Here is an 11,326-nt window from a genome sequence, read left to right as displayed (position 1 = left end):
TTAGTATATTCAAGCCATTGTATGGATGAACTTGAAAACGTTTTGTATTGATTTAAATACGCATGGCTGTGTGTTAACGCTATTGTATCTCGACTCAAAAAATTTGTTTTGAACACTTTCATACATGTGCCTGCCAATGTCACTGATTTAAACGGATCAATGTTTGTACATTCGATGAATTCTTCACGGTATTTGATACACGCCTGTCGCAGAATAATCACATCGTTCCGACAGTAAAAAGCTAGCTCCTTTTTGAAGTCAAACACACTAGCCAATACACCTGCGTACCACATATCGAATCTGGTACGGGCAGTTGTACTCATAGTCTCGTAGCCATACAATTCTTTTGCGGGATAAGGACCTATGTAGTCATTGTTCTTCCTTGTGTTAAACCTGTGTGGGAAGAACCCTTTATCAGATACGTCTAAGCTTAACGCAGCGGGTATTTTTGCAAGCGCTAGAGGCAGAAACTGGAAGCTGTCTATAAAACGTTGTCTGAACAGCGAATCATACATATACAAGATACGGCATCCTTGCATAATAATTTTCGGTGCTATACCTTCGCTGGTGAGATGGCTGAGTAATAAGTAGCTGTCAAAAGATGACGAGTTATGCGCGATGAATGTGTAATCTCTGTATTTTGGTCGCCTGTAGTGTTTAACCAGACGCGCGACGCAGTCTGTCCCTCCAGCTTCAAACGCCACACCATCGTGCGTCATAGCGCATACGTAATTAGCTATGTGCCGACCTTCTTCAGACATTGTCTCAAAATCATAATAAATGTATTTTTCGTCATGCACCTCAGGCTTTAGCGGCTGAATGTAGCATTCGTGGCTAGCACCGTCTGTCAGCCTCTCCCGGCAATGCACACAGCACTCTGCAGCGCACTTGTGCTGTTTTATCTGATCGACACCACTCTTTGCAACTCTATACGTTCTATGACATTTAGTGCAGTATTTGATTGTGTCACATTGCGATTTTTCGGTTGATGTACGGTCTTGTTTATGGGCATCGTAGCAAAATGTGTTTCTGCAGTATCTGAGACAATCGGAACACCGTTTATAGACCGTAGCACGGGTGCGGCATTCAGACGTGGTACAGATGTTACACACGTGCTTGCATTTATGTGATCTATTATCGTTATGGCCTTTGAAACAGAATGGACAGAAATAGCTCGTCCCTAAAAAACCCTTCAGATTTTTTATTAAATGGTAATGATTTTCGTGATTATATAGATGCACTGTTTTTGGATGAATTTCATCCGTGTTTTTGAACACCTGCACCGCACCTGCGCTGTCCCTGTGAAAAACAACAATTTTTATATCTAGATAATTTTCGAAGACATGCACGTCGTGAAATCCTATTTTATCATACGCCGTGAAACCACATGCTGTGTGGATGTCTTTTGCCGGTGCTTGTAACTCAAAGTCATTATATTCTGGATTTAGAAAATGTGCTAGACAGTAGCTGAAACACATAAAATCAGAGAAGTTATTTGGACTGAATAAATGCATTTTATTTCTTTTAATAGTCTCGCTTATGGCCATGTGAGCTACCCTTCTACGCCCGCCTGAGGGTTGGTCCATAGCAATAGATACCTGTAGCGTCAGAGACGAATCTGTGTTTACATCTCGATTGCTTTGAGTGGCTTTTTCGATCTGTTCAATGAACAGTGATGCGTCGTGGTTGTTTTCAGGTTTTAATACAGTATTTATGGCTGTCGGTAGTGAGTCCCCCGACAAGGAGATGTTAGCATAACCTGTATCACCTGCCAGTAATCGTGAAAAATCTACAATTTCATTTAGAATATTACTCAGATGAATATTATATTCAGCTAAATCATTTGTATCTATTCTACTGAGGTCCAGTGTTCTAATTATCTCTACACCGTTAAACAACCTCCTCGGAATTATAGTGAATTCACCAGCATACCCGCCTTCGTGCGTCAAACTATGAATATCGCTTTGACTAAGTCCCATATCTGGTAATAGAGGATCATAATTTAACGAAGACGACGCGCCGTTACCGACCTGTGTGTTTCCGTCATTATCATTGTCTTCACGCGTTTCTAACAATGTTCGTTGTTCGGCTATGATATTTTGTAATCTATCTGTAGTGGTTAACTCGTTCGTGTTTAACAGCCGTAATTGGTCGTTTATTAAGCGACGTAATTGGACATTATTTGAGGTCTGTCTTAATCTGTCATCGTCAGAATCAACTCTAGCTCTTTTGGATAACATTTTGAGGTGTTTTTATTTATTTTTAAAAATCACACAAGGCATTCGTAGCTGTGCTACTACCAGATTTCACAACACAATATTGACAAATTAAAATGTACAGATGGCAATAAAAACGTGCATTACAATACAACTCTCAACAATGACACCCCGTTAATACAAGCACATATTTGTAACGTGTAAGAACGAAAAACAAAAGTTAAAATTAATAAAATAAAATAAAAAACTTCGTAATCAGAGTAATTTCATCATCTTCTCATGAAAAAACATCATAAACATTACCCCCTCAATTGTCTCTGGATTACTTTAAAACCTTCGGAGAACAAACTCAGAGCAACGGTGCTTAGCTGCTGGTCGCCCCTCACCTGTTCAAGCTCCTGCTGAATCAATAGTTGTGTGTGACGTTGTTGGGCGTGTTCAGCTTCTATTTGCTCATGGCGTTGTTCAAGGAAAGCTGCCACACTTGTCACGTCTGAAGCCAGCTGATTCTGGCGTTCTATCACAGTACGCAGTAGCCCGACTACTTCTCTCAGTGAACCATAGACCAAGTCTTCTGTCTCTTGAAACGTCAAAGGCTGGGAAACTATATCCAAAATCCTTAAAAAATTCCTATTAACCGATCGGAGAGTATCGATATTCAGTGTGTTTACATCCGCTTCCCTGTAAATGGGTCTGTAGTATGCACCCGGGTCGGAACTGCAGCTACTGACGGATGATGTGTCTCGTTCAGAGACGGCGGCGTCGAGGACATCTGCTTGTGATTCGAGGAAAATTTCCAAACCTCCTTCGGAATGGTCTTGCTCTGTAGGAGATACAATAATCATCATTATATTAATTATTTATTCAGAAATATGTTTAAACAAATATGTAGTCTATAGCTATCTTACCGTTATCCCCCTCAGCTTCGCTCTGCTCAGAACACACTTCCTCTCTCGTATGCTGATCCGAGTCGAATTTGGCTCGTTTCTCGCACGTCCCACTAGTTGACGCTTTAGGATAGTCCACCGTGGTTGATGTACAAGGCTCCGGAGAAATTTGTTCTGAAAAATTATTTAAATATCCGTCAGAAAAAAAATGAATAAAAATAAATAATGAAAAAAAAAATATATATAAAATAATAATAATATATAAAACCCCTTAGACCTACCTATGTCAGGGTAGGAAAATTGTATTCCACAATTCGTGTCGTATTCCCCATAAACTTCACGAAGTCGTTTTATTCCTCTGGCCCCAGTAGCAGAACATGCAGCCTCGTCACCCTTCTCAGCAGCTGTACGACTGTCACAGTGAGCGGACGTAGGTGTGCCCCATGGAGAGACGTCGTCATAGACGAAAACCAATGGCGTTGAAGGTCTCTCGCAGGCCGTAGCAATCTCCATGATGACGTCAGCTACCTGTGGTGTTTCCTCGCATGGCGGGGGATTCTCTGCAACTAAGCCATCTGTAGGAAAGTAAAAACATTTTTTCTTTGTAAAAACTAAGCTATCTGTTGGAAAGTAAAAACATTTTTTTCTTTGTAAAAAACTAAATGATGTAGGAAAATATATATTTTATCCGAGGAAAAACAAAAACACACCTGGTATTTCGCCGTTTGGAAATATGCGATCGTCTGGATCGGAAAAAATAAATATTGTTAGTATCGAAAAACACACATCGCTACATTTTAAATAAAAACATTTACATTCAAATACATATACTCACAATAATCATCGAGCATTTTGACAATCTCCGGATCCAGTTCCAACCCCATTATAGAGTCATCTGCTTCATCATATAGATAAAAATAAATACTTTTTATTTTAAACAAATCCTTGTATAAAGACATATTTTTCTTTTTTTTAAAAAAAAAAGAAAAGAAACAGACTCTTACCGTTTTGACTGTAACAATCCATGTTTTCGTATGACGGGAGAATGCGATCGGGAGTGTTCCGTCTCTAGATGGTTTTGTAACTGAAATGGCTAAGTTATAAACGCAACTTCAGATTCGTCTTCCCCCAACACCCCCATTCTTTCGAAAGACCCCCTTTTTGATGTTTGATATCTGTTGTCGCGATAAAAATAATTCACACCTCCCTATGAAAACGACACCTGCTGGCCTAGAAACAACATGAATTAAAAAACCCTACAGACATCTGGGAGCCGCAGTGTGTGTGTGTGTGTGTGTGTGTGTGTGTGTGTGTGTGTGTGTGTGTGTGTGTGTGTGTGTGTGTGTGTGTGTGTGTGTGTGTGTGTGTGTGTGTGCGCGCGTGTGTGTGTGTGTGTGTGTGTGCGCGTGTGTGCGCGTGTGTGCGCGTGTGTGCGTGTGTGCGTGTGTGTGCGCGTGTGTGCCACGAGCGATCTAGTTGTTATTTTTTCTCACGGCTGTCGCGTGGTGTGGGTGGGTTTACGAGTCGACGCATGGAAATGACGTCGTTTTACCGCATCACTAACCACAACCAACGAGGGCTACGGTGTGTGGCTACCTACGTTAGGAGGCGTGGTCTGCGAGCGTCCCTGCTAGTCTCTCACTCGGTTCATTACGACTAAATCTCTGAGAAGGTCAGACGTGTCTAACATGCGTAGAGGACATCTCTAAACCACCTAGTTAAAGATATGTACTTCTTTTCAACAAGGTATTTTTAAAAATAGTTTAAAAAACAACATAGCTGGGAAAAACACATGTTATATGTTGTAACATTTACAAAAAAGTATGAATTTAAAATCCTTGTGTTTATGATAAACTTTTGAGACTTAAAACACTAAACATAAGACTTTTTGTTTGTTTTGTTTAATGTTTTAATTTAGAAAACATAATTAAAAAACTCTTTTAACATTTTAACAAATGTAAAACTCTTTTAACATTTTAACAAATGTAAAACACCCCTTTCTTTAATAAAAACACAACCATCACATAGACCTATTCTTTTATTATTATTATTATAGTTATTCCAACATTTACACCTCAAAAACACACATACAGCTAAGGATCCATACACTGTAATTAAAATCAGACAAACATAACAGGTGCATCAACACCTGCTCCGTACAGAAAAACTTATCAGACATTCAATTCTTAACACAAATTCTACATGGCTAAAACCATAAAGGATGAACTAGACTACAAGATTCTCCCACGCTCCAGTTCACGCCCTTAGGGGAGGGGCAAGCGTGGGAATTTTCCCACACTCACCGCGCATGCGCATTCAGGAACTCACACGGGTGGGGGCTAGGGGCAAAGGAATTTATGATGGGTGCCATAAATCAATCAAAGTGACAGCAAGTAGCCCAACAACCTCTCTCTAATAGCCACAATCAGAGTGCTTAAGATGACCCCTGTCCATCATTGAAAGTGCCTACAATGGGCACGCAAGCATCAGAAATGAAAGCTTTAGCATAAAGTTCTGCCGGGAAGACTTAATTGTTACGTCACTGTACCTTTTATCTATCCAATCACATTCCAATACTCGTGGTATAAAAGATCGGTCACTTACTCATGTCTGAGTTCGCAGATGCTGACGCTCCAATTCACCACCATCCTCCCCACCACCCAAGTCGAATCCTTCCCTCCATCCTCCCCACCACCACCAGGATGGTCCCTTGCATACCTCACAGGGGGTCGGCTGCGCCCCAGCCTTGATCTTCAGGCAGGATATGCAGAGTCCGGACCCTCAGATTGAGAGCTACGGACGGGGCCTACGCCAAAGAACTTTATTGCTTGCTGGGTTGTTAATAAATGGATAATTGTCACCGTATTTATTCTCCCGAGTCTTTCTGGTAGAACTATAGATCTTGGAGAAGAAGGTTGCCTGAGTACCATTTTCTTGTACATCACATGGACTGCCCTGTTCCTGGAGGAGAGATTGCACCAGGATGCACTGTGGGACGATGACAAGCTGTTGAAGGGAGTGTGATGCTCGGGACAATGTTCTGCTGGGAAATCCTGGGTCCGGACATTCTCGTGGATGTAAATTTGACTCATGCCACCTGCCTAAACATTGTTGCAGACCAGGTACACCCCTTCATGACAATGGTGTTCCCTGCAGAAGTGGCTCTTTCAGCAGGATAATGCACTCTGCCACACTGCACACATGGTTCAGGAATGGATTGAGGAACATGATGAAGAGTTCAAGGTGTTGCCTTGGCCTCCAAACTCCCCAGATCTCAATCCAATTGAGCATCTATGGGATGTGCTGGACCAACAAGGTCGATCCTCGGCCGCTCCACCCTGCAACCTATAAGACTTGAAGGATCTGCTAATGTCTTTGTGCCAGATACCAAAGGACACCTTCAGGGGTCTTGTAGAGTCCATGCAATTACAGTTCTGGCAAGTCTTTAGAGGGGGAATCAGTTAAAAAATGTGTATGTCTCTGATATAAAAAAAAAAAACCTGGAGCATTCTTGGAAAAATTGCACAAATCTGCTGAGCAGAAACCAGGAAGCTTGCGGTCACAAAAAAAGAAAATCCTTTACACTGCTCTGCTGTCCAGTAAAGAATAAGACATAAATGCAAGCTGGGTTGATCCCCTGCATATGCTGAAGTAGAGGCAGATGAATGCTTACCCATGCATGCAGCAATAGCAAATATGGTGCGTGGGAGGAGAGGTTCTGGCTGAGCACAAGTGTTTATAACCCAGCGTGGATAAATGGTTTGTGGGCCGAATTGTGCATTGAGAAGTTCTGCTCTTTGACATCATTTTATATTTATTGCACGTTCCTGGTTGGTTACTCCTTTTTTTCATTTTGGCTGTATACTGTCAGCAAGTAAATGTCAGCATACCAACCCACCCAGCACCTAGAGGAGTCTTTGCATAATTTAAACCCCATTTTCAGGCATCCAACCATTTGCGAATTATGTGTCACCTTCAGTTAAATATGATGTGTGGAGATTCCTCTTCAAGAAAACATTTATTCACAAGGACAATTAAGAGCAAATGCACGGATGCACGATCTCTCCTAACACGCGAATGAAACCAAACAGAATGTCATTCTGACAGGCTTCCCGGCATCACCCTCAATCACATACACAAAGGAAATCAATTTGTTTTTATGCAATATTTTATGACAATGAGACATCAAATGAGTAAGCTCTAGCAATTTGAATATGTAATTTGCTTGTTCTCTTTACACTGGGACTGACTGCAACATCCTAAAATGAAGATCAAACTTGTCAAGTACCTTATTATCAAGCTGCTTATTGCATATATGTTGTTGATTCTTGATATTAGTGATTTGAACAGCCCATAAGCCAAAACATTTTAATAATATTTGGTGCAGCTATGGACATGTGACACCTCCAACTATGGGTTTGTTGAGCAGAAGTGTGCTATTACATTTCTAAGCAATCTGACTTACATTTTCTGCTTGTTGGTCGATAAAAGGGTAATTATTTCCTGAGCAATACCATAAAGCTTCGACTGTTCCAATATGGCGGACGGCTTATGTATCATGCAGAAACAGACGCTAATGAGTACAGTGCTATGCATAAGTTTAGACACCCATGCTAAAGTTGACTAAAAAGAGGAATAAAAAATCATCTTTTGGAAATTTAACTTAATGCCTTAATTTAAAAAAATAGGAAAAATCCAACCTTTAAGGACACCAATTTTCTTTGTGAATGAATAATGTATCGTAAATAAATAAATTTTCTTCCTTAAAATACAGGGTGCATAAGTTTGGACAACCCTATGTTAAATTCCCATAGAGGCAGGCAGATTTTTATTTTTAAAGGCCAGTTACTTCATGAATCCAGGATACTCTGCATCCTGATAAAGTTCCCTTGGCCTTTGGAATTAAAATAGCCCCACATCATCACACACCCTTCACCATACCTAGAGATTGGCATGGTTTTATTTCAGTTAGCCTAACAGCTGGTTTGATTTGCATTGAGAGATGATCTTATGGAAAGTACTCCATGCCAATCTCCAGGTATGGTGAAGGGTGTGTGATGATGTGGGGCTATTTTAATTCCAAAGGCCAAGGGAACTTTATCAGGATGCATAGTATCCTGGATTCATGAAGTAACTGGCCTTTAAAAATAAAAATCTGCCTGCCTCTATGGGAATTTAACATAGGGTTGTCCAAACTTATGCACCCTGTATTTTAAGGAAGAACATTTATTTATTTACGATACATTATTCATTCACAAAGAAAATTGGTGTCCTTAAAGGTTGGATTTTTCCTATTTTCTTTAAATTAAGGCATTAAGTTCAATTTCCAAAAGATGATTTTTTATTCCTCTTTTTAGGCAACTTTAGCATGGGTGTCTAAACTTATGCATAGCACTGTATAGTTCAATGGTGCTTGATTGGTGTGAGCTCTCCAATTGGGTCAGTAACCCAGGTAATGTTTTTGAAATTGAAATTAAATTTGGGCAAGGTTCTTTTAAAGTTATGAACAAACATTCTTCCAGTAACATTACTGTAACAGAATGTTTGGTAAAAGTTATCTGGTCTTTAATAATTATATTTAAATAATTTTTATAATTAACGATGTTACACCCCGTCTAGGGGGAAAGGGGCAACATGAAAGAGACAGAGATTTGCAAGGATTTAAAACAAAAAGTTATTTATTTTCTTAATTTGGGACTTATGATACAGGAGCTGACAAAATAACAAACAAAACAAACTTGTCTTTAAACCTCTTTCCTAAACCCTAACCCAAAAGAAAAGAAAATGAAGATACAATTTGTAAACCTAACTCCCTTACCAAAAACAGAGTTCAAACATTTTACAATAAAAAAAAGAATGGCGTCAAACTCCTTACTTTCCCAAAATCAATATTTACAATATATTTATAATCAGGCAAACAAACTGAAAAGGGCAGTCCAAATCAGTGTCAGTAACCAAGCAAAGGGTCAAATATACCAATGGGGTAGTTAGATACAAACAGTTCACAAATCATACAAACAAACAAACAAACAAACAAACAAACAAACAAACAAACAAACAAACAAACAAACGGTAGTCTCAATTCTCTTAACACTCATATACTCTTAACAGTCTCAAATCTCTTAACACTCACATACTCTTAACAGTCTCAAATCCAACCCGATCTCACGGCAATTCGTACGAATTTTACGAGGTGGCTAATTCGTACCAATTCATACGACCTCACTCGTACGAATTAGTACGATTTTTGCTAAAACGTACATATTTTACGATTTGCCAAAATCGTATGAATTCATACGAATGACCTACCCCTGACCCCGCCCCTAAACCCAACCGTCACGTGGGTTTAGACAAATCGTACAAATTCGTACGAGTGAGGTCGTACAAATTCGTACGAATTAGCCACCTTTTAATCACTCGTACAAATTCGTACGAATTGGTCGTGAGATAGCGTTGCTCAAATCACAAGCTCTCTGTCTGTTCAAACACAAAACCCACTCTGTCTGTAGAGGAAATGATGACGTGTCTTTTAAAACACTCTTCACCAACCAGGATAGAGCATCAATCACGGTGCAGGAACCAATCAGATGACGTTCCTGGACAGACATACAGAGAGACTCACAAAACAATTTTGTGAGTCAAAACAAAACAAAACAAAACAAAATAACTGATTTCATATCAGCATCAACAACCTCTGCCCACATTGATATGCAATGTGACATTTTCTGACTGTACCACTCCTTTCAAAACTGTCAAAATACAAACCATAGGGTCGTAACAACGATTAGCACAAAAAACTTTATTTCTACATTGTTAATACAATGCTTTGTTCTGAAAAGTTTAGTAACATTTAGAGAACATTCAAAAGTAACTTTACCATAATGTTTGGATAATAATAAAATGGAACGAATGCATAACGTTTTCATAACTTAAATATTCTCAGAATATATTTTTGTCAGCTGTGAAGCAATCACTACATCCAACCTGAACATCCTAGCAACCACACAGCACCACGCTCAATCCATGCAAATTAAATATGAATTCACAAAATGACAGATGCCTTCCCAAATGTGCTGTGAAACTAAAGAAAAAGAACAAATGTGATACGTTACTGAATCTCAAACAGCCATCATTCACATTTTAATGCAAAAATACCGTAATTTTCGACTCTTCGAGTGCACAGATAGTGTGTGTGCACTGAAGGAGACAAAAGAATGTGCAAATATAAGATTATGCTGTTCCAGTGCTGTATTCAGGTACAGAGATGAGATAAGGTACGTTAACATGTCTATGTTGAGTCAGAGTAGTTTTTTTTATAACAAACAAGATTGTAGTGCTGAATATAGTGTGGGGAAGTAGGATAAATCATCAGATAGCTTTTATATTTTGTACTTATAATAAAAGTGTTTTCAAACAACACCTACATTGAATCAAATGTGCACAATGATCAAAGAAATATTTGTTTGGAGCCGTGCTATTCCTCTCCTGTGGTTCAGCACGCGCCCGGGCATCAGGGCATCAGCTGGATGAGAGATGGCAGATATCCCAGGAGAGCTGCCCTTTAGCAAACATCTCAGCGTCCATCTGGGTGGACATTTCGCTGATCCTAGACCAGCGTCAGACACCGTTCCACCCGTCTTAAAATATCACCACTGCTATAACAACACCAGAAAACTGATTTCATATCAGCATCAACAACCTCTGCCCACATTGATATGCAATGTGACATTTTCTGACTGTACCACTCCTTTCAAAACTGTCACTATAAGAAAACGAAATGTCACTGATGGAGAAAATAAAACAGAAAAGTGACTTTTGTGGCCTGTCGTTCATTTCCGTTAGATTTGAGGTCATCTATCTGCTAAAGTGTTCTCCTAAAATTAGACAATTACTTATAGATGAATTACACTAACGTTTAATTTATTGATATACTATTATACAGTAGTTTTTATTAATATTTTGAATCAAATTTAATTTTTAATATTTTTAGTACATCAAGTTAAACTAAATTGAAATGAAAAATGTTGTCATGGCAAAAAGCTGAAATTATATAATATATAATTTTTTTCAGGTAATGTTTATTTCAAGTAAGACATTTTGTATGGTTTTACTTTCAGTTTTGGTTCATTAAACTAATAACCCTTTCAAAAACAAAGTAAAAACAGTAAAATTGTGAAATATTATTACGATTGATTATAGGCTATTTTCTATTATAAGGTTTTC

The 11,326-nt window shown here is 39.0% G+C and overlaps 1 protein-coding gene across 2 annotated transcripts; it reads right to left on the bottom strand.

The window, feature by feature from the left end:
- Window positions 1–2,235: 2,235 nt before the first annotated feature.
- LOC307008290 (uncharacterized protein) lies at window positions 2,236–4,607 on the bottom strand. 2 transcript variants are annotated; one of them, XM_079631026.1, is made up of 6 exons: window positions 4,108–4,607; window positions 3,939–3,998; window positions 3,814–3,846; window positions 3,385–3,678; window positions 3,125–3,277; window positions 2,236–3,039 (listed from the first exon to the last, which is right to left on the bottom strand). In XM_079631026.1, the coding sequence occupies exons 1-6, from the start codon at window positions 4,127–4,129 to the stop codon at window positions 2,516–2,518; spliced, it is 1,086 nt and encodes a 361-aa protein (XP_079487152.1). In that variant the 5' UTR covers window positions 4,130–4,607; the 3' UTR covers window positions 2,236–2,515. The 2 variants fall into 2 exon arrangements, with proteins under 2 accessions (XP_079487152.1, XP_079487151.1); XM_079631025.1 differs by having other exon boundaries at window positions 2,388–3,039; window positions 3,939–4,185.
- Between the last annotated feature and the right edge of the window lie 6,719 nt (window positions 4,608–11,326).

Source organism: Phoxinus phoxinus (assembly GCF_949152265.1).
Source record: "Phoxinus phoxinus genome assembly, chromosome: 12".
NCBI classification, from domain to species: domain Eukaryota; kingdom Metazoa; phylum Chordata; class Actinopteri; order Cypriniformes; family Leuciscidae; genus Phoxinus; species Phoxinus phoxinus.
The sequence above is the reverse complement of the archived record's forward strand: the minus strand, read 5'-3'. Positions and strand labels throughout refer to the sequence as shown.

Excerpts from the sequence above, each read along its gene's own strand:
- LOC307008290 (XM_079631025.1), bottom strand. The coding sequence starts at position 4,062 with ATGTCTTTATACAAGGATTTGTTTAAAATAAAAAGTATTTATTTTTAT. Across the intron at positions 3,847-3,938 it reads CAAAATGCTCGATGATTATT|ACGATCGCATATTTCCAAAC; the intron begins GTGAGTATATGT and ends TTTCCGATCCAG. Across the intron at positions 3,040-3,124 it reads CGAAGCTGAGGGGGATAACG|AGCAAGACCATTCCGAAGGA; the intron begins GTAAGATAGCTA and ends TATCTCCTACAG.